The sequence below is a fragment of the Cebus imitator genome, unplaced genomic scaffold (assembly GCF_001604975.1).
Source record: "Cebus imitator isolate Cc_AM_T3 unplaced genomic scaffold, Cebus_imitator-1.0 Scaffold538, whole genome shotgun sequence".
Classification (NCBI taxonomy): Eukaryota; Metazoa; Chordata; class Mammalia; order Primates; family Cebidae; genus Cebus; species Cebus imitator.
Genome location: NW_016107853.1, coordinates 679,642 through 704,818, shown reverse-complemented (window position 1 = coordinate 704,818; position 25,177 = coordinate 679,642). Strand labels below are relative to the sequence as shown.

Sequence of the window (25,177 nt, the reverse complement as noted above, 5' to 3'; positions counted from 1 at the left end):
CAGGCTAGAGTACAGTGAGGGGCATGATCTCCGCTTATTGCAACCTCTGCCTCCCAGGTTGAAGCGATTCTCCTGTCTCAGCCTCCTGAGTAGCTGAGATTACAGGCATGTGCCACCATGCGCAGCTAATTCTTGTGTTTTTAGTAGAGATGGGGTTTCACTGTGTTGGCCAGGATGGTCTTGATCTCTTGATCTCGTGATCCACCCGCCTCGGCCTCCCAAAGTGCTGGGATTACAGGCGTGAGCCACCGTGCTCGGCCCCATTCTAGTTTTTCTTAATGCAAGTACAACAAACATAAATTGTATATTATTATTTCTTTCTTTTCGGTAAATGAAAGATAGCATTCTGTGTATACTGTTTTTCACCTTATGCTTATTTTTTAAATTTATCCTGAGATTTTTCCGTATCAGTGCATGGAGAATCTTTGCCATTCTCTCTTTCAGCTGTGTTGTATTGTGAAGTTGTCCCTATTTGAATGCTCACCCCGAGGAAGGGGGCCTGGCTGTTTCCAGCTTGCCATTTCATAACATGCCGGCAATAGTTGTCTCACCGCATGTCATTTCCCACATTGGAGTCGCCCTGCAGGGTGGCATCCTGCAAGCACATTGCTGAATCAAAGGGGAAACACAGTTGTAATTTTGACAGCTTTTGCCCAGTTGCCCTCTACAGAGGTTGTCCCATGTTGCGCTCCTACTGGCAGTGTTGATGCCTGATTCCCCACGGCCTTGCCAACAGAAAGTTTAGTCAAATGCTTGGAGTTTTGCCAGCCTGACCATTGTAAATAATATCTCAGTATAGTTTTAATTTATATTTTTCTGAAGTGGAACTGATCATGTTGTCATGTGTTTAAGGACCATTCATAGTTTTCTGTTCTTTGATTTTTCTCTTGGGTTATTGTTTTTTTTCTCAATTTCCATGAGCTGTTTTTTATATTTTTGGAGGGTTAGTTCATTGACTTATGAGCTATAAATTTTTTTCAGGGTAGGAATTATCCTGATCTAGGCAGAGTCTTTAAATAATTCCATTCCTCCCCTTCCCTCTGCCCCATCTCCTTGTGTTTCAAGATCCAGACTGTGGCTTTGGGACAGAGCCTGGTCTCTATTGGGATAGAATTACACCTTTGGCTTCCTTCCAGGATTTAAGTTAATTGGCATGAGACACATTTTTGGTATGAAGTTATGGGAGTATGAATGTGTTTGAATTGTATCAGGATGGGCTACATGATGTGAGAGCAACCAGCCACTCTCACCTCAGTGGCCTAACAGCAGAGGCTCGTTTCTTTTTCGTGCTGTGTGTCCAGTGTACGTGGTCAGACTTGATTCATCATAGTCATTCATGATCCCAGGATGATGGTGGCACAAGCTTTCTTTTTTTGTTTTATTTTGTTTTGTTAACAGTTTTATTGGCTGGGCTCACTGGCTTACGCCTGTAATCCCAGCACTTCGGGAGGCCGAGGCGGATGGATCCCTTGAGGTTAGGAGTTGGAGACCAGCCTGGCCAACATGGCGAAACCCCATCTCTACTAAAAATACAAAAATTAGCCCAGCATGGTGGCATGTGCCTGTAGTCCCAGCTACTTGGGAGGCTGAGGAAGGAAAATTGCTTGATCCCAGGAGGTGGAGTTGCAGTGAGCTGAGATCTCACCACTACACTCCAGCCTGGGTGACAGAGAGAGACTCCATCTCAAAAACAAACAAACAAAAAAGGGGCCGGAGTGGTGGCTTATGCTTGTAATCCCAGCACTTTGGGAGGCCAAGGTGTGCGGGTCACCTGAGGTCGAGAGTTTGAGACCAGTCTGACAAATGTGGAGAAACCCCGTCTCTACTAAAAATACAAAATAAGCTGGGCGTGGTGGTGCATGCCTGTAATCCCAGCTACTCGGGACGCTGAGGCAGGAGAATAATTTGAACCTGGAGTCAGAGGGTTGCGGTGAGCTGAGATCATGTCATTGCACTCCAACCTGGGCAACAAGAGCGAAACTCTGTCTCAAAAAAAACAAAACAAGTTTTTTTTTTTTTTTGAGATGGAGTCTCGCTCCGTTGCCAGGCGCCAGGCTGGAGTGCAGTGGCTCGGTCTCGGCTTACTGCAACATCTGCCTCCTGGAATCAAGCAATTCTCCTGCCTCAGCCTCCTGAGAAGCTGGGACCATAGGTGCATGCCACCATGCCCAGCTAATTTTTGTATTTTTAGTAGAGATGGGGTTTCACCATGTTGGCCAGGATAGTCTCGATCTCTTGACCTCATGATCCGCCCACCTCGGCCTCCCAGAGTGCTGGGATTACAGACATGAACCGACGCGCCTGGCGAAAAAAACAAGTTTTATTGATACATAATTTATTTGCTATGCAATAAAGTTCACCATCAGCATAGTCTTCTTTTAGACCATTTTATTACCACCAAAAGCAACCCTGTACCCATTAAGCGATCATTTTCCCTCCCACTCCCTCCAGTCCCTGGCAACTATCAGTCTGCTTTCTGTATCTATGGATTTGCCTGCTCTGGACATTCCACATAAATGTGGAGTTATACAGTATGTCCGCTTTTGTGTTTGGCTTCTTGCATTCAGTGTAATGTTGTCAAGATTCATCCATGTAGTAGAACGGACTAGAACTTCCTTTTTAAGGCTGAATAATATTCCATTGTGTAGATAGATCACATGTTGTTTATTCATTCATCAATTGGACAAAGTTGTCTCCAGTCTTTGGCAGTCTAGAGTAACACAGCTGTGAACACGGTACATGAGTCCTTGTGTAGACATGCTTTCCTGTCTCAGGCTAGATAAGGAGGCTCCGTCCTGATATAGGCACCCACTGTCAGCACCACAGGGAATGTGGTACCTGCCTTTTACTGTTCAGCAGAGAGTGACACACATCATTTCTGTCTTATCTTACTGCAGTGTCTTGGCTGACTTCAGAGGACTGGGAAAATGTACTTCTGTTATAGACCCAGAAGTGGCTGAACTGGAAATACTTGGTGACTAGAATCAGTACTATAGAAGAGAAGATAAATAGACATTCCTAGGGCCCAGGAGAGTGGTTTTGTTTGGACAGGTCACTCTGGAAAGCGTTCATTAATAAAGAGGGAGTTCCAGGATAGAAATTATGTGGGTTGGCCTTGAAAGGTGGTTGGTGGAAAAACCTCACATCTTCCAAGGAGTGTCTTAGATGGATATGATGATATTGAAACAGAGAAGGGCAACCACAGAGAAGTAATACTAAATAGAACAGAGGTTTAGGATTGGGCACTTCTGAGTTTCACAGGAGGTGCTGTGGCCCAGAGCTTTATCCCAGCTCTGTGACTTGCTGTATGTTACTCTCTTGTGCGATGCCTCCCTTGCAAGAATGCAGCAAGATCAGTGCCATGAAACCCCTGGGTCAGTGCCTGGCACATGGTAGGCACTCAGTAAATTACAGCTGTCACCTTGGTGCATTTGACCAGCAGTAGCTGAGCCTGCAGTCACTGAGTGACCACAATGGACCTTCTTTAGGCCTTGGGTTTATGTTTTCCTTGTGAAGCATAAATGTGCTCAAGAACATCCCTGTTCTCTTGGCCTGGTTATCCCTGTGGTGGCTGAAGGAAAGCAGGGGCTGGAGCGAGGAGGCGGGTTAGGGACACAGATGTAGCCAGTGTATATTCTGAGGTCAAGTAAACAGTTCTTCCTCGGCCTCTCAGCCCAAAGTTCTAAAGTAGAGCAGTTTCTGAGTATAGGAGCCACTGGGCAGATCTGCACATGCACTCAGCTGTCAGTGCTGGAAACGAGCCCCTTTATTATTATTTTTCTAAACAAAGCAAGACAATGGCAGTGTAAACATTGCTTGAAGAAAAAGCATTTGGCCAATGGAGATAAAACTAAAAGGAAAATAACAACTTTGATTTCCTTTTGGTTTTTGTGTTTTGACATTTAGTAGCATACTTCTAATCTTTTAGGAATTAAAAAAATTACATGGTATGCGAACTCCAGTTTGTTTATGCTGTTAAATTTAGTGCGCAGTAGACTGAAAAATTCCCCTCCTGTTGGGATGTCAGCTTGTTCCCATTTTTGCTTTTCTTTGGGAGAGGTGTGGTCAACGGACCAGTGGGCCCTGAAGAGGGCCCATGAAAAAAGCCTGTGAGGCACATGGGGAAACCTGTAGTAGAAGCAGAAGATGCAGCCTGATTTCCCACAGCTCACTAATGTTCCTGATCTTGCTGATCTTCGAAGGCTGCCATTTCTATTTTACAAATGAGGAAACTAAACTGATGTTCAGCAAGGTGACTAAAAGGTGCTGGGTAGAGCAGTGATCTTTTCATTTGCCAAATAGTTATTTTAAAACTGTTACCAATATTGATAGGCCATGTTTTATGTTCAGTGAGTGCATTTGTGGTTTAGTAAGGGTGTAGAGAGAATCAGAGAGCTTGGAGGAAGGGAGGGAGGAAGGGGGAGTGTGTGAGCAGGTGGGGCCGGACTCGGTGCCCTGTGGAGTCATTCATTCCTGCAGCAGATGTGTGCCAGGCACCGTGCCAGGCCCAGCATGCAGCAGCAAGGAGACAGTCGGGGTCTCTGTCCCTTGAGAGCCTGCAGTCCAGAGGTCGTGGGAGGAAGGAGGGAGGGTAGAGGGAAAGCCGGAAGCCTAAGCGAGCTCCAAGGCCTCTGGCTCAGTCAGCTGAGCAGCAGGTGGTGGATCCTGGGCAGAGCATCCCTGGAGGGAAGGGGAAGGGGGCAGGTGTGGGGCTGGGGATGATGGGTTCAATTTTGTCCTGAAACTGGAGGGGAAGGCGGCATGGTGCAGAGGTGTGTACCAGTGACCAAGAAGGTCTAGTGACCAGGCGTGGTGGCTTATACAATCTCAGCACTTTGGGAGGTTGAGACAGGAGGATTGTTCGAGCCAAGGAGTTCACGACCAGCCTGGCCAACATAGGGAGACCCCATCTCTACAAAAAAAAAAATAATAATTAGCTGGGCTTGGTGGTACACACCTGTAGCCTCAGCTATTTAGGAGGGTGAGGCAAGAGAATCACTTGTGCCTGGGAGGTCCAGGCTGCAGTCAGCTATGATTGTGCTGCTATACTCCATCTTGGGTGACAGTGAGACCCTGTGTCAGAAAAAAAAAATGTCTAGGAAGTTACATATGGTCTCACACAAAGGTGTCTGAACTGTTTGTTGGTGGTCATTAGAAGGAGAATGCACTGCTCTACATGGGGCAGAAAATCATGACCTCTCCATTCTCTGCTTCTCTGGCACTGACTGGGTGGTTCTCTTGTGTCTTCACCCTGCTCTTGGCCCTTTCTTGGACTTCGCCGATGGCTGTTTGCCTCCTTAATTGCATTCTTGTCCCCATCTTCCTCTGCTCTCTTTCTCCCTGGGGCCTCTCACACATTCCTCCGAGATGAACATGTTGGACACAGTGCCCCTCCTGTGCCCTGATCCTAGGCGCCAGCTGCCACTTGGCTGTTTTCATTCTCCAGGCTTGTCCCGCCAGCACCTCCAGTCATGTTTGTTTGAAATAAAACTAAGTATGCTGCCTCCTGCCTTCATCGGGAACCTCTCCACTTTCTCTTTCTGTTAAAGGTGCCTCTGTCCTCCTGGCTATTCTGCCCCTTCTACCCCACCCACACTGACATTTGGTTGTCAGGGTTCATGTTCCCACTTCTGTTTATGTCCATTGTCTGCCTTTCCCATTCCCCTGCTGCCGGATTCAGGCTCTGGACTCATCCTGCCTGTGTGGCTTCTCAGTCATCTTTCTGTCTTACTCCTCCCGCCTCTGCCCCAATCCTTTCTCCCATTGCTGCCTGATCAAAATTCAGAAGTACCATCCTGACAACGTGAGTTCCCTTCTCCAAACAGAAATCAAAAATCAACCTAGTAGCTTCGCCTTCCCCAGTATTTCCCAAAATAATTTTAAGTGGTATACAATTGAATGTTCTTAGTTTTAATCTTTGTCTTAGAAATGCCATAGTATTTTGGTAGGTCCTGAAAAATTAAAACGTATAGTTACCATATGACCCAGCAGTTTCATTCCTCAATATATACCCAGGAGAACTGAAAACATGTCCACACAAACATTTGTGCATAGATGTTCATATCAGCATTATGAATATGAATATATGAATATTCTTCATGGCATGATAGCCACAAAAACTAGAAACAACCCAAATGTCCATCAACTAATGAATGCATAAACAAAATGTGGTCCATCTATACAATGCAATATTATTTAGCCATAAAAAGTCATAGAATATTGGTGCATAATGCAACATGGATTAACCTTGAAAACATTGAATCTTTCATATAAGTGAAAGAAGCTCACATATTGTATGACTTCATTTATATGAAATGTCAAGAGTAGGCAAATCCATAGAGAGTAGATTTTTTGGTTAACGGGCTGGGAGTGAGGACATGAGTGGTGACTACCAATGGATGTGGGGCTTATTTTTGGGGTGTTGAAAATGTTTTGGAATTATAGTGATGATTGCACAACATTGTGAATATGTTAAAAAAACTGCACTGAATTGTATACTTTAAAATAGTGAATTTGATGCTATGTGAATTGTATCTCAATAGAAACAAAACAAAAAGATCCCCCCATATGCCATAGTAGTAATAGTTCATTTTATATGTTACTTAACATGAGTATTTTAATTTAAAAGTAAATTGGATATGAAGAAAAATATGAAGCAAACAGTAGGGCAGCTTTTATAGTAAGGAATGAATGGGATAATTCCTGGGACAGTGCCTGCACATAGTGGATGCTCTATGTTAGTCATTGTTATTGTCCAGAGGAAATGGCAAAAATCTTGAAGGTGAACAACCCATGTTGGCAAGTGCAGATCTCTCGTGTGCCTAGGGAGGCCTTGTTGGTGCAGCCTCAGCCTGCCGCAGCCTCTGCGTTCCCAGCTACCTTAGTGGCAGGTGTCTCTCCCTGAGGGTTCTCACTCTGCCTGCAGAGGCCTCTTCCTTACTCAGACACTTATCCCTCTCGTTCTTCATGACAGTGCCCTTGATGTCCCCCAGTCTGTCCTCGTCTTCTCAAGAGCTGCCTGGAGCACCCAGTTTGGAGTCATTTTGTTGCCCCCCAGCCCAGACTGGTTACCACATCTGTGCTTGTCCAGACCTCGGTGGCTGCTGGCATGGGGATATGGACACACAGTGAGTGTGTGAAAAATACTTGTCAAACCTGTGCCAACTAAAGTATGAATACATCCTTTTTTTTTTGTGGCAGGGTCTGGCTGTGTTGTCCGGACTGAAGTATAGTGGCATGATTATGGCTCACTGCAGCCTCAAACTCCTGGGCTCATGCGATCAGTCTCCCACTCCCAGAAGTGTTGGGATTATAGGCATGAGCCACTGCACCCGGCCTTAATACATCTTTGTAATGACCAAACGATGTTTTAAATCAGGCAAAAATATTTAAAAATACACTGCAGAGAGAATTTGTATATCCTATAAACAAGCTGTTCTAGGAACAGATTCTAGAAAACTCGCCCATGTGTCCTAAGAGACATGCATGGCTGTAGAAGCATTTTTCACAGTAGCAAAAATCTGGAGATAATGCAGATGTCCATGGATAGGAACACGGGTAGGCACGCGGTTAAATATTGGCAAGATCACATGGTACACAGCAGTGACAGTGGGTGAGTGGCAGCCAGCTGTGCACAGTAACAGAGAGAACCCCAGAAGCAGTATGGAATGCCACAGGCGGGCTGGGGAAGGTGGCATACTGTTCAGTTTTACTAGTGTGTGATATAAGTGTGTTCTTTTTTAAAAAGTGAGGGACTGAAAACCCAGTACCAGGGCTGTTTGCCTTGGGGGGTCAAAGAGGTGGGGAGAGGGAAGTGAGGGGGAGCCAGCTGGCTGGACATGGTGGTCATGTTCCAGGCTTTGAGGGGGCTATGGAGTCATGGGGACTCATTTTGTTTGTCCTCACGTGTGGTTTGCACATATTCTTTTATATTTGCCTAATGGTACATAAGAAAATATTTAAGAAAACAGAGGAACAACAAGAAAACATTAGAGTTGGCTCATGCCTTCTGTGGGGTGGACTCTGACATTTAAGAGTTAGGAAGGAGCATTTCCTCCTAATGTATCCAGTCAGTGTTGCACAGTAAATAAAACACTGGGAATGTCTCCAGCAGAGAAGGAAAGAGGGAAGTAATATTTTTACTCTACACCAAAAAAGGAAGTTTACCTTTCAACATGAAGAGACTTTTTTTCCTGAGTGGTATTTCAGATGACAACAGCTATTTCAAAGGAACAGTGCAGATTTCTCAGGGTATTAAAGTCAGTGTGACTGATTCAGGGGAAGAGACACTGTTAGTAGCCAAAGAGGCATCATTTCCTAAGGATGTGAGTTCTAAAGAACATGTCTTTAAGAATAGTTTTAGAGTTTCTTTGTTGTTATTTTGGGACCTCTATCCTGACTGACACTGTTGTGTTGCCGGTGTGTAGAACCTTCCACATTTCAAGGTAAAGTTTTCTTTGAATAGTATTAAAGCCTTTTCCCTTTTGCTGGCTGCACTGAAGGGTGCTGGGAATGCCAGGTTCTGATCCTGGCTTAGCACTGAACAGCTCTGGGTCCCGGCATCTGCATGTGGGTGACTTCCAAGGCCCTTCTAGCCGTAGCGTCTTGCTTCTGCCTGCTTGACTTGGTGAGTGGCTGGGGAAAGGATCTGTTATGGCCACAGAACATGAGGTTGGAAAACAGTTGTTTCCATGCCATCTTTTGGCCTCAAACATCAAGACAAGAGGGACTTTTCTAGGTCTGCAGGTTCAGCAAAGGAAAATCCCTTGTTCTTATGACTTTGAGCCGTGAATTTCTCTAAAGCCACAAAGAGTGTGAATAAGAATAGGGATTAAGAGGATGGGAGCAGAAGTCAGAGTCTGAGATCAAATCTTAGTCTCACCACTTGTTGGCAGTGGAGCCTTGGGTAAGTTACTTAGTCTCTCTTTTGCCTCACTTTCCTCCTCTGTAAGATATGAATAAGAAGAATAACTCCTCCGTAGAATTGTTATGAAGATTCAATCAGTGGACACATGTGACCTGCTCAGTTAGTATTCACTGGCCTCTGCTTAGAGAACCCCTTCTCTTTCTTATGGCTCTTTTAATTCTTTTCTGTTACTAGTATCAAAGAACACATCTGAGACTTTCCTTGTCTCAGGAAAAGAGCAGGCAAGATTGATGATGGTTTTTAACAAGTTGTGTGTGTAGTCTGGAGAGAGATGCTTGTGGACAATACCACCCTCCCTGCTAGTAGGTGATTCCCACCCAGTATGTTCTTACGGGGATGCTTCTGTGGGCTTTCATCTCCTGTCGAGCTGTCCTCAGGAACCTGCTGAGAAATGTCCCTGTAGGCTGGGCGTGGTGGCCCATGCCTGTAATCCCAACACTTTGGAAGGCAGAGGCGGGCGGATCACGAGGTCAGGAGATCAAGACCATCCTGGCTAACATGATGAAACCCCGTCTCTGCTGAAAATACAAAAAATTAGCAGGGCATGGTGGCACGCGCCTGTAGTCCCAGCCACTCGGGAGGCTGAGGCAGGAAAACCACTTGAACCTGAGAGATGGAGGTTGCAGTGAGCCAAGATTGTGCCCCTGGGTGACAGAGTGAGACGACCTCTCAAAAAGCAAAGACCAGAGAAGTGTCCCTCTCCCTTGGCAAGACATGGGAGAGGTATTTGGACACCTCTTATTTGCCAGTCCGACTCTCACCAACCCTCACAAACATGCTGAGCAGCACCTGTTACCTCCATTTGAGAGGTGTGGAAATAGAAGCTCAGAGAAGCTCACCTTGCCTCAGACCATGCAGCTGGAAAGGTGGGACATAATCCCTGTGGCTGGAGTGAGAACTGCATGTTTCAGCCCTAGGCTGCTGCCCAGGCTGCTGGTGTCGCTCCTGAGTCCAGCTGTCAGGGGCATCGAGTGGCTTCTCAGGCCCTGTGGTGCCTGGGCTTCGGCAGTTGCTGGTTCGTGTGGAGCATGTGTTAAGCACCAGGTAGGGCTGTTCCTGTTCCCAGGCAGTTTATTGTGAGGCACATGTACAGCAGCTGCCCTTTATCTCAAGAGATGGAGACCAAAAGGGAAACAGGAACTGGGAGAACAGCCTCAAGGTGTGAACTCTGGCAGTCTCCGAGTAGAGGGATAATGGGTATCTTTAACAGTGTTCGTATTTTTTGCTTCTGTGTTGCATGGAAGATGTTTGTTGAGGGCTCACTGTGTGCCAGGCACTGTTCTAGACAGTGGCAAAAAGACAGGCTGAGCCCTGCTCTCAGGGGTGGTGTGGGAGCAGGAGAGAAACAGATAAACAGGCACATAAGAAATGTCAGATAGAGGAGGGGCTCTGTTCCAGATGACAGCTGGTGACATTGATAGAGAGTACCTGATGGGTTCTGAGGAGGAAGTGACGAGGAGCCAGTCTAGTGACAGATATGGGAAGGATGCTGGGTGGGAGGAATGGCAGGTGGGTAGATACGTGCAAGGCAGGAGCTGGTTCTGGTCATAGGGAAAGTGACCGGAAATGAGAATGCAGCATGTGGGTGACACGTAAAGGGTTAACCCTCAGGGCTTGCCCTGCCCCAGGGCCCACCTTTGGGGTGAAGGGGCTCATCCTTTGAGTGTCAGCTGTGGTGAGCCTGCCCTTGTGGTCTCAATGGCCCTGGCTCACCACTCATCCCGTAGTGCTGCTTGGACAAGGCTTAGCAGACATCAGCCATCACTAACACCAGGTCCCTGCAAGTAACTCCCTCAGAAATCCGCCTTGTTCCTCGAAGCTGCTGTTGGAAGAGTCAGATGTGACCTCCTGGAGGCACAGGAGGGCAGAGGTGAGCAAACCACTCAGTTTTCTCGAAGCTGTGGTCTTGCACTTGTAAGTGTACAGTGTAAAAATACCTGTTCCTTGGCCAGCATCTGGAGCTCCCTTTGAGAAAACAGTTATGTCACTACTGTGCCTGAAACCAAAAGTCAGCAAGGCCTGCCTGAGGGGATCCACTGCCCCTCCTTTACTTCCACAGTGTCGCAGGCTCCTCATGAGATGGCAACAGCCCAGCAGTTAGCACCACCACAGCCACCAGCCAGGTCTAAATTAAGCACAAGATCATGGGAATGTAGATTTTCCCATGCAGCTCTGCATGTTTTTCAGATGTCTCAAGCTGGAAGATTATACCGATCAAATGGCAATACATAGCTCGGCCTGTCGTGAGAGGTGGGGTGAATAGCCATTAAAGGCTCCTGTTCTCTGTGCCGTCTCTGGTTGGCTTAGTCGTCTCCCATCAGCAAGTGTTTTCTCTAGCAGAGCCACAGTATGTTAGAAGTGGGGAATCTCTGCCTAAGGGTCACAGCCGTCATCCTCAGATGAGGGAAAGGTTCTGAAGGCTGCTTTTCACGTTTCCAAAGGCTGAAGGGAAGCCCTACTTTTCTGCCCACCACGAAGCTCCACAGGCCAACAAAAACATCTGCTGCTTGGCTATGGCTGGAATTCCACTCCCTCAGTTGGTGACCTGTGGCTGGGTTATCAGAAGCTTGAGTTCCTCAGGACACCATGGAGATGGCAGGGAATTGAACCACTGGTCAGAATGGGGGCCTTTGGGACCGAAGGGTTTGGGGCAAGCATCTGATTTAATCCCATCATTTTAGAAGCAAGGAACCTGGGTACTGGCTTCTTGGTGCCACAGACCGGTCACAGTATTGGCCCTGGTCCCTGGATTCCAATCTCCTCTCTCTACCACACCACGTTATTTACATTTTGGCATGATTTTTAAAAGAATGCTGTTCATAATTTGGTCGTTTGTGAGACCGCTTTGAGCAATAGGAGAGATAGGGGAGCATTCAAGAGTTCTCACTTACTTTTATGGAGCGTTGCTGCCTGCCCTTTGTGCAGTCAGTGTTTGATCCTCTAGCCTGAAGGAGAGGTGCAGCTCCTTGCCATACCCCTGTTTTCCTGGATTGGCAGGAACTGCCCAAACCAGATATCCAGACTCCATGTTTTCTTCACACAGTCTTTAAAAATGACTGCATTTCCCCACCTGCTCATGTAATCTGTACCCACAGGCTGCTCTTCCCAGAGACTAAATGGTAGGGGCATGTTGATAGCAAGAAATTAAATTCCTTGTGTGTGTTTTGGTACTTGATTTCTGCTTTTGGAAAATTAAGTATATGTCAAGTTCTAGGAGGCCAGGTGACATCTAATTTGAGCTCTGCTGTGTTTGTTCCAGTGGCTCTCAGATCCTGGGAGAAGCTGCCTAGGTGGCTCCTTGAGGGTGGACCTCCTATTCCCCTGAAGGATGGTGTGGACCAGCTTAGGGGGTTCTTCCTATGCGGTCAGCCCTTCCCGGCTCCTCCCTGGCAGTAGGTTAACTGACACCTGCAGGGATCTTCCTTCCTCACAAGAACGTCCCAGGGGAGACAAGTGAGGACATGAGCCATTTACCTTTTCCTGTTCTACCATCTACATGTCAAGTCTGAAATGTTTGTTTTCCTTCAGAATTCTTTTTTTTTTTTTTTTTTTTTGAGATGGAGCCTCCCTCTGTTGCCCAAGCTGGAGTGCAGTGGTGCGACCTCGGCTCACTGCAGCCCCTGCCTCTCAGGTTCAAGTGATTCTCCTGCCCCTGGCTTCTAAGTAACTGGGACAACAGGCGTCCTTGCCACCCCGCTGGGCTAATTATTTATATTTTTAGTAGAGCTGGGTTTTTACCATATTGGACAGACTGGTCTCGAACTTGACCTCATGATCCGCCCACCTTGGCCTCCCGAAGTGCTGGGATTACAGGCATGAGCCACCTCGCCCAGCCCCAGAATTCTGTAAGTATGAGTATAAAGTTTTTTTTTTTTTAGCCCACTTTTTGGAGACTGACAAATTTTTTTACTACAAAAAGCTATTCATTTTTATAGACAGAGTCTTGCTAGGTTGCCCAGGCTAAATTTGAACTTCTGGGCTCGAGTGATCCTCCTGCCTCAGCCTCCTGAGTAGCTGGGATCATAAGTATGTAGCACCCTGCCCAGCTGATATAAAATATGATTTCTCTAACCAACAAGAAGTCATCAGAATATAGATGCCCACTTTCAGTTAGTGAAGATGATGTTTCTTTTTTGGCTGAATCTCATAGTTTTTCTGGTATGAGGGAAATAAAGGATTTATTTTCTTTTCTTTATGGGATGAGCAGCCGTTATTAGGCTTTAAGTTATTGCTAGGGTGGCTGAAACAGTCATAATAGTCTTTTCTCTTTTGGCTGAAATGATGACTGTTGAAAAGAATGTGGTACTGTCCATATTGTCCTAACTGGCCTGTTGTCTTCTGGAGAGCCTGTGAGATTTGGTCACGTGAGCTGTGGTCTCGGCTACCCCAGCTGAGCCTCCTTGTAACGATTGTCGTACCCTTTCTCCAGTAGGAAGATAGAGATGTTTCCTTACTCATGGTCTGCACCTCAGGAAAGATGAAGCCAGTGAATTGAGGATTGTGGAGTATTGCACACATTCACATGTCCTGCAGTGGACCGTAACACTGACTCCAGCATGCCTAGAAGTCCCCAGGGGGGCTAAGAGAGTGGCAGTCCCTCAGCTCTGCCCCCAGAATGACTGGATTTTTAAACAGATTCCCAGGAAGTTCTGATGTATCTGGTTGAGGGACCACGCTGGTAGAACACTATGGAAAAGGTGGGGTGTACCCCTTTCCCAAGCATTCTCTGTCGTATGCTTTTACAAAAATAAAGAATATGTGGAAACATAGGAGGCTGTCAGACATACATAGGTGGAGCTGCTATCCAAGGTGAAAATGTTCAGGTCAATTAATTCACTCATGTTTGTTGATTGGGACTGGATTTTCCCAGTCAATGTTGATTGACTTGTGACTGTAAGGTTTGGGGCGGGGAGTGGAGAGATAGTTCCCGGACAGCCAAGCTTGATCTTCAGTGATGGCTGCTAAAAAGCCACTACCCGTAGTTTCCTTAGGGACTTGATGTAGACCCCAGCTGAAAGGCGAGCATCCTCTCAGCACATGGTCAGCCACACCTGGGTGGCGCATAGGCATCGGGCGCAGAGACGTGTGCCTTCACGTCTGCTTGGAACTGTGAGAAGCCTCTCTCTGTCTCCCTTGATGGGGAACTCTAGATTTGGAAAGAATTTCCCCACCCAGCTCCTCAAGCTCTCAGAATACATTTTTATGGAATACTTCTTGCCTCCTGGGGCATAACCCTAGCCTTGGAAATGTTTTTTCCAGTTTTGTTCTGTTTGCTGTTTTGTTTAGTCTCTTTCCAGTCTGTACCCTCATTTGAATTCTGATTGTGTTTTCAAGTATGCCAGAAATTTTTCCCCCAGCTTGTCCCCTGCATGTATGGGGATACAGCTGTTATTTTATGGTTCATGTCATGAGTCACTCTCAAAAAAAGAGCAGATGATCCCAGACTTTGGTTGGGGGTGCCTCATTCAGAGGGAATGCTGAGCCCTCCTGAGAAGGATGCGGTTTTTCCTTGGTCAATCTGGGGCTGTGGGTCACCTGTGACTGAGGACAGGCTGCCTGATGTCTCTGCACTCCTACTTGATGCCCTGTTGGAGGTTCAGGGGAGTGCCCACGCTCTATGTTGTTGAGCTGTTGCTGCCTTTCTACCTCTGTCTGGTTCTCTCAGTTGCTTCGTGCACAGGGTTTGCAGTTGCAGGTGTCAAAAGCATGCATTGTTGTAGGTTACAGCATGAGAATTCCAGGGGGATAAATGGCTTCATGCACAGGGACGTACAGACCACGTGCTGTTGTGTCTTGTGCCTTTTCCTCTCCTTGGCTTCTTGCTTTCTTCTGTGGCTGCGTCAATCATAGGTAAACTCTGGCTCGGGCCCTGTGGTGTTTTCCAGCAGTTTAGCAAACCTTCTGGTTTCCCAGGAGTTTTAGGAATCGTCTAGAGAGGTCTACAGGTGGTCCAGTCTGGATTCTTCATTTATCATTGATGTAGCTGCTGGGCTGCGGGACGGTGGGGCTTTGATTGGCCTGGTCTGAGTCCTGGGCCTATTCCTGGCCAGTTCCCCAATAATGACTGATGTACTCTTTCCAAGAAGAGGGGAATTTGAGTTGTTACATAGGCGAAAACAATGATTCAGTTTTCAGAATGGAAATGAAATATTTGGTTTAAGGGGACTAACTGTAGAAAAGTGAGTATTCTCTTTCATATTGAATATATATGGCTTTTTACGTGGAGGCTCTGAAGCTCCCAGCATATTTTAGAAGGTCTGACAATTTCTGCATTGCTCATGGTGCTACTTCCCCAGGCCACCTCAAACATGCAGTTTTTTTGCTGTTGGTTAGAATTTTATTGACTCAGTGTGGTTAACAATAGCTATCTAATGTGCACCAGCTCCCTGATTTCTTAGTAAAATGAATTATTCATTAAAACAATTTCAAAACAGTTTTTTAGGGCATGGACCGGAGTGGGGAAGGTATGGCCGGCAGGGTGGTAGCTGGGAGGCTTTGCCTGGTCATCTCATCTAGAAAATAAAGTGGCTGTTCTGTGGGCCTACTCAGCCTGTTTTTGTTTTGTTTTGTTTTGAGACAAAGTTGCTCTGTCACCCAGGCGGGAGTGCAATGGCATCATCATGGACCACCTGGTCCACTGTAGCCTCCATCTCCTAGGCTCAAGCAGTTATCTCATTTCAGCCTCCTGAGTAGCTGGGACTGCAGATGTGTACCACTATGCTCAGCTAATTTTTTTTTATTTTTAATTTTTTTTGTAGAGACAAGGCTTCACCATGTTGTCCAGGCTGGTCTTGAACTCTTGGGCTCAAGTGATCCTCCTGCTTTGACCTCCCAAAGTGCTGGGATTATAGGCGTGAGCCACCGCACCCGGCCCAGTCCCTGTCACAGCTCTCTTGGAAGGTACAGAAAGGTTTGTTTGCCTTGAATAATAAATCCTACCTTACATCTTGCTGTCTTCATTCAAACATATTTAAAACTTGACAGAATTGTACAAGTTCATGTACTTCATTTATCACTTGGCATAAAATAGTTCTAAGTTATAACTGATGATATGATGATAGAACTGGATTTCTAAAGGCATTTCTAGTTACTGAGGACCCTTTCAATTGTCAGTATGTAATTTATGAGAGTAAGGTTTTTTAATTTTTAATTTTATTTATTTATTTATTTTTCTGTAGTGAGTCTAAACCTTTAACAGAGTTTAACGTGATTTTTCCTTGTTTTGACAACCCTCCCATCTCTACCTCTAACATCCATATCTGGCCTTAAGAAATGATTGTGAACTGATCCCACACACGCTTCTTCAGGTTTGAGTGAGAAGCTCAAAAGGTAACAAATGATCCTGTTTTAGTTGCATTTGCATGTGCATTAGTTCGGTCTTAACAAGCTGGAAACAAGAAAATTGACACATGGAGAAGGAAAGTTTGGAAAGTACAGCATGCAAACTATGCAAAAAAGAGTGAGAACAAAACAAAACTCAGGTTCTAGAAATAACAGGATGTGGCTGGGCGCGGTGGGCCACGCCTGAAATCCCAGCACTTTGGGAGGCCGAGGCGGTTGTATCACTTGAGGTCAGGAGTTTGAGACCAGCCTGGCCAACATGGTGAAACCCCTTCTCTACACTAAAAACATAAAACTTAGTTGGGTGTGGTGGTGGGTGCCTGTTATCCCAGCTGCTTGGGTGGCTGAGGCCAGAATCCTATGAACCTGGGAGGCAGAGGTTACAGTGAGCTGAGATTGCACCACTGCACTCCAGCTTGGGCAACAGGGCAAGAAGTCTTAAAAAAAAAAAAAAGAAAAGAAAAGAAATAACAGGATGTGCCGTGGAGGGTGGTATGTGTTTGGAGCTTGCTCCTGGGATGGAATCATGGCAGGTGTTTGCTGGGAGAGGAGATGTTTGAATGTTTACAGCCAGTCCTGTGGTTGAGGGGAGAAGCGAAAAATGGGGCCCTGAGGTGTACAAAGCCAAGTGTGGCAAAGTGATGGAAGTCCAGGTGTTCATCTGGAATAGCTGGAGCTTTGTGCTCACTGGCACTGCTGGAGTCCTGCCTCATGGGCCGTTTCACGGTTGGTTACTTTCAGTCTCCAAAGTCTTGCTTAGGTGAGGTGTGTAGCCCAGTTGGCCTAGAAAGTGGTTTCTTGGAGGCACCTCCAGTGACTTTTCTCCTAATGATGATGATTTATTTATTTTTTAGAGATGGGGGTCTCACCATCTTGCCCAGGTTGGTCTCAAATACCTGAGCTCAAGTGATCGGTCCACCTCGGCTTCCCAGAGTGCTGGGATTACAGACGTGAGCCACCACACCTGGCCCTAGTGAGGTGTATTAGTCTGTTTTCATGTTGCTGATAAAGACATACCCAAGACTGGGAAGAAAAAGAGGTTTAATTGGACTTACAGTTCCACATGGCTGGGGAGGCCATCATGGTGGGAGGTGAAGGGCACTTCTTACATGGTGGCACCAAGAGGAAAATGAGGAAGAAGCAAAAGCGGAAACTCCAGATAAACCCATTAGATCTTGTGAGACTTATTATCATGGGAATAGCAAGGGAAAGACAGGCCCCCCATAATTCAATTACCTCTTCCTGGGCCCCTCCCACAACGCATGGGAATTCTGGGAGATACAATTCAAGTTGAGATTTGGGTGGGGACACAGCCAAATCATATCATGAGGATTTCTTTTTTTTTTTTTTTTCTCTTGAGACAGTCTCACTCTGTAACCCAGGCTGGAGTGCAGTGGTACGATCTCAGCTCATTCCAACCCCAACCCCTGCCTCCTGGGTTCAAGCAATTCTCATGACTCAGCTACCCAAGTAGCTGGGATTCTAGGTGTATGCCACCACGCCTGGCTAATCTTGTATTTTTAGTAGAGACAGGGTTTTGCCATGTTGGCCAGGCTGTTGCTGAACTCCTGGCCTCAAGTGATCCTCTTGCATTGGCCTCCCAAAGTGCTGGGATAACAGGTGTGGTATTTTATTATTTTATTAGCTTTTTTCTTTTTCCTGAAGCCTGAGTATTTCAGAGACCATCAACTGATGTCCTTGCAAGTTTGTCTGTTAGAGAAAGCCCCTGCCTTGGTCAACAGCCCCTCTTTCTAAATTGTTTGGAATTCTTTTCCCAGCTTGTGTCTAAGAGGGCAACAGCACCTCGGCCCTTGCTTACAAGAATTGTTGCCTTTTCTTTGCTGCCAAAGGTCTAGGAGGCTTGTTGGGAGCCCTGGCAGGGCCTCATAGTCTCCCTGGGAGGACACGGAACCCAGTTGAAGCCTTTTTATGCCACCCACAAGGTCACCAGATAGGGGAGGGCAGCAGAGCGCAGGGTGTTGTTTCTCCTTTAAGAAAGTGTTTCTAGGCCGGGCACGGTGGCTCAAGCCTGTAATCCCAGCACTTTGGGAGGCCGAGGCGGGTGGATCACGAGGTCAAGAGATCGAGACCATCCTGGTCAACATGGTGAAACCCCGTCTCTACTAAAAATACAAAAAATTAGCTGGGCATGGTGGCGTGTGCCTATAATGCCAGCTACTCAGGAGACTGAGGCAGGAGAATTGCCTGAACCCAGGAGGCGGAGGTTGCGGTGAGTCGGGATGTGCCATTGCACTCTAGCCTGGGTAACATGAGTGAAACTCCGTCTCAACAACAAAAAAAAAGAAAGTGTTTCTATTTTTTTCTTAAGACGTTCTCAACCATTTGAGACCATTTTACTGGGAAGGAGGTAGCTGAAGTCCTCTGTTTTTTCTTTTCTTTTTCTTTCTTTTTTTTTGAGACAGTGTGTCACTCTATTGCCCTGCAGTGGGGCGATCTTGGCTCACTACAATCTCCATCTCTCAAGTTCAAGCAATTCTCTTGCCTCAGCCTCCTTAGTAAGCTGGGACTACAGGTGTATGCCACCATGCCTGGCTAATTTTTTGTATTTTTAGTAGACAGAGGGTTTCGCCATGTTGCCTGAACTGGTCTTGAACTCCTGAGCTCAGGCAGTGTGCCTGCTTTGGCCTCCCAAAGTGCTGGCATTACAGATGTGAGCCACCACACCCAGCCGAAGTCCTTGTCAGTGGTGAATCCTAGCTCTGCCCACTTCTCTAAGAAGCTGAAGAGTCATACCTGCCCTATGTCACATAGAGCAAAAAATAGAAGGGCCTGGTGGTCCCTGGCACATTGTAAGATCCCTGGACATTAAGTACATCTGAACATTACTACTGATTTTGACACATATTTGCACTTTAAGCTGGGAAATATTCATTAAAAATTATTCTTTTTTTTTCTTTATGAGGCCTATCATAGCTTTGCTAGCAATGAATGTTGCATCATGAATGAAAAACCTAATTATATCAAATGTGCAGGTCACTGTGAAAAAGTTTTTATTCCTGGTCCTTTGACAGCCTTTAGAGGATGTATGATAGCTGGCCAGATCGATGGAGAAGCAGAATATGCCTGCTTTTAGCTGAAGCCCTGTTCTGTGGCTTCAGATAGAGGCAGAGTCCTTGACATATTTGCGGATGGAGAGGAGGCCTCCTTGGCCATTAGCAGATGTGTGGGTTATTACCAGGGTGAAATTTTACGAGCTGTCCCCTTTTTGTGTGTGGAAAATCATACAAGTGCTTTTTCCTATTTTCTCCTGTAACACTGAACAGCAGTCAATACAGAAGACTTCTGTAACTTTCTCCCCACAGTCAATTTTGCAGAACACCAGCTAGGTGTCCTTCAATTCAACTCCGATATTTAGCTGGAGATAGCTTCAGATCCCACGTGTTGAAGGCTCAGTCCCACAAGACCACTCCCTCCTTCCCAGCAGTGCAAGTCCAGGTCTCTGTAATGTTTGACCAACCAGCTTCAAGTTGGGATGCTTTCTTTGGGTTCAATTAATTCCGTAGAGTGGCTCACAGAACTCAGGGAAGTTGACTTATATTTACCTATTTATTATAAAGGATATTGCAGAGGATACAGTTGAAGAGATACATAGGCCAGGTGTGGGAGAGGGAGTACAGAGCTTCCATGCCATGCCGCAGTGCCACCCTTCAAGAACCTTCATGTGTTCAGCCATCCAGAAGCTTCTTGAACTTGTCCTTTTGCCTTTTTATGAAGGCTTCATTATGGAGACACAGTTGACTAAATAATTGGCCATTGGTGATAAACTTAACCTTCAGTCCCTCTCCCCTTCCCAAGACTGATCCTGCCTTGGTCTTTCTGGTGACCAGCCCCATCCTGAAGCTGCCTAGGGACTGCCAGCCCTCAGTCAATCATTCACATGCAAAAAGACATCACTGTGGAGATTCCAAGGATTTTAAGTCTGGAATCTCTGCCAAGTGTCAGGGATGAAGACCAAATCCATATTTCACAATATTACACCCATCTTTTTGTGTGATTATTTGTGATGAGTAATCATTGCATTTCCTGTGGCTTTTCCTTGCTTCTGACACCTTTTATTCACTTGTTTGTTTGTTTTGATGTGCCCATTATTCATCCAGGGCTTTAGATGAGGAAGGTAGGAGCTGCCTGTTGTTTCTGTGGCAGAAACATCTTGAGAGTAAAGACCACCACAGGAGGAAAGGGAGGCACAGGTTCTAGGCCTGGAGTGACGTAGTCATCTACCTTGTGATTCCAGGCCTCAGGTTCCGTGAAAAAGTTTTTATCCCTGGTCCCTTGACAGCCTTTAGAGGATTTATGATAGCTGGCCAGATATAGCGGGAAAAATAATCCTTACCCTGAGGGTTTGCAGGGGGGAGCCAAGCAGGGGGTTGGGATGGTGAGTGGAGCCCCTTGCTTTGTATCTGGGCCCCAGCTGTGTTAATCTACCTGGGGCAGTCCCTGGAGACTTCTAGGGCCTCAATTTTCCCATTTTATAGATAAGGCACCTTCATCCCCTGACAGACTGTGGCCTCCTTGAGGGCAGGGACTCTGTTTTTAATCTGTAACATTCATTTATTTAACAGTGTTCATTTCTGTGTCGGGCACAGTGCTAAGTGCTGGGTGCTCACTGGTGATGAGGCAGATGGAGGTTACCAAACTTGTGGACAGGAGCCTCATGTCACAGACGTGGATCTCACTGTAGCCTGGTAAGTGAGTGCTATCTGGAGGAAGAGAGGGGATAGAGGATATGTTTGGTTGGAGCTAGTTAATGGGTAGCCAAGGGTCTCAGTTTTCTTTGTGAAATGAGGGGCTGGGCTATAACCAAGTAAGTTTTAAGGCTGTGTTAGCTTGGGCCACATGCTGGAGGCTTCTGAAAGCCAAGTAGAGGTCTTTATCCTTGTTGTAGAAGAGCTATCAGGAACTTTTATACATTCTTGAGCAGGAAAGGTCAGGCAAAAAGTGGTTGTCAAGGAGAATTTTTTGGACCTTCAGAAGCACAGTGGACCAAAGCAGTTTTGAAGATATTGACAGGCATTTTTGAGTTAAGGTAGACGTGAAATTAGACTCTTTCTTGTCCTCATGTCTATTTTTTTTTAAAATTGAAATAAAAAAAAAGAGAGATGGAGGTATTGCTGTTTCGATCAGGCTGGCCTCCAGTAATCCTCCCATTTCAGCTTCCCAGAGTGCTGGGATTATAGGTGTGAGCCACCGTATCTGGTCTCAGGTGTAATTTTAAATCTGCCAAGATGGGCTTCCCCCAGCATTTCTGATTCTTCCACAGCTGGCTTTTGCCAGGCAGTGAAAAATCCCACAAAGTAGCCATTCCAGTGGAAGTGTTTTGAAAATACAGCAACAGTCATGATGTTTACTTCTTTTCTCCTGAAGGCTTAAACTTGAGTTTAAGTTTTATTCATTGTTTACTGGTAATACTGATTTTATCTTGGGTTCATTCTAAGGAGGCTGGGTGTGTCCACTTAGCCCCCCAGTTTTACTCAGTACCTGCTGCTAGACCAGAGTCTCCCACCCTTGCAGGGGGCTTACATCGCAATGGAGTGGGTTTTCTCTTTCTCTAGATCATGGCTTCCAGCTTTTCGGATCTGAGGCTCCAAAGGAGGAAATGACCATTCAGGGATCTTGCTCCAGCTTGATTACGGAAACTGAACCTTCATAGGGTACGCACTTACCAAGAACAGGAAAGTTTCTCTCTTTGAAGGGCTTTAAATTTGTAACAAAGAAAATAAAAATGACGACTTCGTCTATCAGAAGGCAGATGAAAAACATTGTGAACAATTACTCAGAGGCAGAAATCAAAGTTCGGGAAGCCACCTCCAATGACCCGTGGGGCCCCTCCAGTTCTCTGATGACTGAGATAGCTGACCTGACCTACAATGTGGTGGCCTTCTCGGAGATCATGAGCATGGTGTGGAAGCGGCTCAATGACCATGGCAAGAATTGGCGGCATGTGTACAAGGCACTGACACTGCTGGACTACCTCATCAAGACAGGCTCCGAGCGTGTGGCCCAGCAGTGCCGTGAGAACATCTTCGCCATCCAGACCCTGAAGGACTTCCAGTACATTGACCGAGATGGCAAGGACCAGGGCATCAATGTGCGTGAGAAGTCAAAGCAACTGGTGGCCCTCCTCAAGGACGAGGAACGGCTGAAGGCTGAGAGGGCCCAGGCTCTCAAAACCAAAGAGCGCATGGCCCAGGTTGCCACTGGCATGGGCAGCAACCAGATCACCTTTGGGCGAGGCTCCAGCCAGCCCAACCTCTCCACCAGCCACTCGGAGCAGGAGTATGGCAAGGCCGGGGGGTCCCCAGCCTCCTATCATGGCTGTGAGTAATGGAAGTGCTTCTCACCCTTTGCCAGAGCAGCAGCAATGGGTGACGGGCAGGGCGAGTGTCCTTGGGTTTAGGGAGTGGTGGCTACCGCAGAGCTCGAATCTGTCCTCAGTACCCAGCTTTTGGTGGCCCAGGCAAATTGTCCTTGGTCTGGATTGAGTTTTGGTTATAAAGGGACTTTTAGTCCCTTGGCTGCTCTGGTTCAGGGGACCCTAGTGCCACTTGCTGCCTTGTGGTCCCATTCTGTACATCTGGGCAGACGGTGGGCAGAGACAGGTCTTGTCTGCTTCCTTGTCAGAATGGGCCTGGCAGCAAAGGGGTTGTCCTGCTGCACGTACAATGGGGAGCTAACTCTGGTAGCCAGGAGGAAACAAATGCTCTTTCTTGATAATCTTGTTTCTTTAATCTCATATTAAGCGTTTTTCTACTGACTGAGCTGCAGGTCTCTTGAATGGCTCAGTGTTACTCTACTTCAGCAAAAAAAGCTTCTACAGGTTGCTAGTGTGAACAAGGCCTCCCTTCCAAACATGCAAATGAGAGTTCTCAGTGATTTGGTTGTATGGCTGGGTCTGCATTGAGTGGCGCTGGTCTGTGTTCTGGTTTTGCATGTTGGATTATTTTGGGTCTTTGCCCTATGTTTGGAAGAGGTGTCAGGGAACAGAGTGGAGTTCGGGACCTGATGGAAGCTGGTCTTTGTGAGCTACGTTGGCATCCTGGCTGTTCATTGGAAGTGGTCCCTGAATAGGTGCCTCTCCATTTTCGCAGTGTTGTGCCAGCCACAGTGTGGACCCCATACTCAGAGAGACAGGTGGCCCTAGTGGCCTTTGTGGGGCAGGGTGAGGATGGAGGCGGGGGTTTTATAAATTTTATCTTCTGCCTGCAAAAACAAAAGTGCAGATCCCTCGTAACACTATGTCAGCATAGCGAAAACTTTTTTTAAAGGCAGTTTGTAGTTTGACAGACCTCAGTAAACCCGTGCTTAGTCAGTGTTCTGTTACCAGACCATTTACTAACATTTCCTGCCTTTGCAGGTTTCGATTTGACATTGTGTCGCCACCACTAGCATTTTGAGAAATGTGTCAAATGAGAGATTTGCATATTAAAGTCAGATTTCCTGCCTCTAGGAATTCTGAATTATTACCAAGCTTGAAGCAGGTTAACATATTCTTGTCCCATTTGTAGTTGTCGTTTTCCTCCTTAGTTTGAACTGCTTTGCTTAAGCAAAGGTTGCGACCTTAGGTCAACCACTTGAAAACAATTTAACCTTAATCTCAGAAGTCTCACACAGGGTTAAGTTGCATCAAAAAATGAAGATTGCCCTTTAAGAAGTGAAATTGTGCCGGGCGCGGTGGCTCAAGCCTGTAATCCCAGCACTTTGGGAGGCCGAGGCGGGTGGATCACAAGGTCAAGAGATCGAGACCATCCTGGTCAACACGGTGAAACCCCGTCTCTACTAAAAATACAAAAAATTAGCTGGGCATGGTGGCGCGTGCCTGTAATCCCAGCTACTCAGCAGGCTGAGGCAGGAGAATTGCCTGAACCCAGGAGGCGGAGGTTGTGGTGAGCCGAGATCGCGCCATTGCACTCCAGCCTGGGTAACAAGAGCGAAACTCCGTCTCAAAAAAAAAATAAAAAAAAAAAAAAAAAAAAGAAGTGAAATTGTTTTGTTTCTCTCAAGGACCCTCTTACCAACCCCCAGAGAGGCTCCCTTTGTATTGAGTTGGTCCCAACCTGCCTTGACTTCCTCTGTTCCTGTGGCTGTGTCTGTGGCTTTGATGCAGGCCAGGGGGAGCTGCCAGTCTCTTTATGTGCTTTTCACAGTCATTATTCTCAAGAAGCCAGAGGATGCTAAGCAAGGAGCTGAAACAGCTTCATGTTCCATGAAGAATTTGTGGAACTTTGCATATGCAGGGGTGGGACAGTGTGGGTACAGGAGGCTGGTTTGATCCACCCTTCCTCCTCACACCGAGTCCAGGGCCTGTAGCCCTAGGTTCTGCTGGGCTAAATGATACTGCCACAGTTCCAGCTCTGAAGTTTTTGGTTCCCTCAGACCTTACGCTTGAGCTGCATGCTCAGGGTCAGAATGTGGTCAGCGGGCTTTTCATGGCTTCCACTGCGGTGGGCTGCGGGGTTGACCCTGAGCGGCCTTGGCCTCTACCTCCTGCAGGGGCTGCTGCGCTCCCTCTAATGGCGTGTCTCTCTCTGTGTGTGTGTGTGTCCCTGCCCCACAGCGCCTGAGGCCTCGCTGTGCCCCCAGCACCGCACAGGGGCCCCGCTGGGTCAGAGTGAGGAGCTGCAGCCACTGAGCCAGCGCCACCCCTTCCTGCCGCACCTGGGGCTGGCCTCCCGCCCAAATGGCGACTGGTCCCAGCCCTGCCTCACTTGTGACCGCGCAGCCCGAGGTGGGACGGCGGTTTGCTTTTTTCCTTACTAGAAATGCTGGGCAGCTTGCTGGGGGTATGCTTGCCGTGTCAGTACAGCCAACTCTCTTCCTGTCTCCTCTGGGCCTGGCGGTTTGGCCACCAGCAGGCCCAGGAGCCCTTTCTTCCTCTCTTCTGGGAGCTTG

General features: G+C 46.9%; 1 protein-coding gene across 4 annotated transcripts in view; it reads left to right on the top strand.

Moving 5' to 3' along the window:
- The window catches only part of EPN2 (epsin 2), a 93,123-nt gene that overhangs the window by 21,246 nt on the left and 46,700 nt on the right, over positions 1–25,177 (top strand). For 2 of the 4 annotated variants that reach the window (XM_017514886.2, XM_037733587.1), the window contains exons 2-4: positions 20,851–20,973; positions 21,841–22,605; positions 24,843–25,013. The exons of 1 other annotated variant lie outside the window; for it this stretch is intronic. In XM_017514886.2, coding sequence (XP_017370375.1) covers positions 22,011–22,605; positions 24,843–25,013 — 766 coding nt within the window. In that variant the 5' untranslated portion in view covers positions 20,851–20,973; positions 21,841–22,010. The remainder of the gene's footprint in view (positions 1–20,850; positions 20,974–21,840; positions 22,606–24,842; positions 25,014–25,177) is intronic. One more of the 4 variants, XM_017514887.2, reaches the window with a different exon arrangement.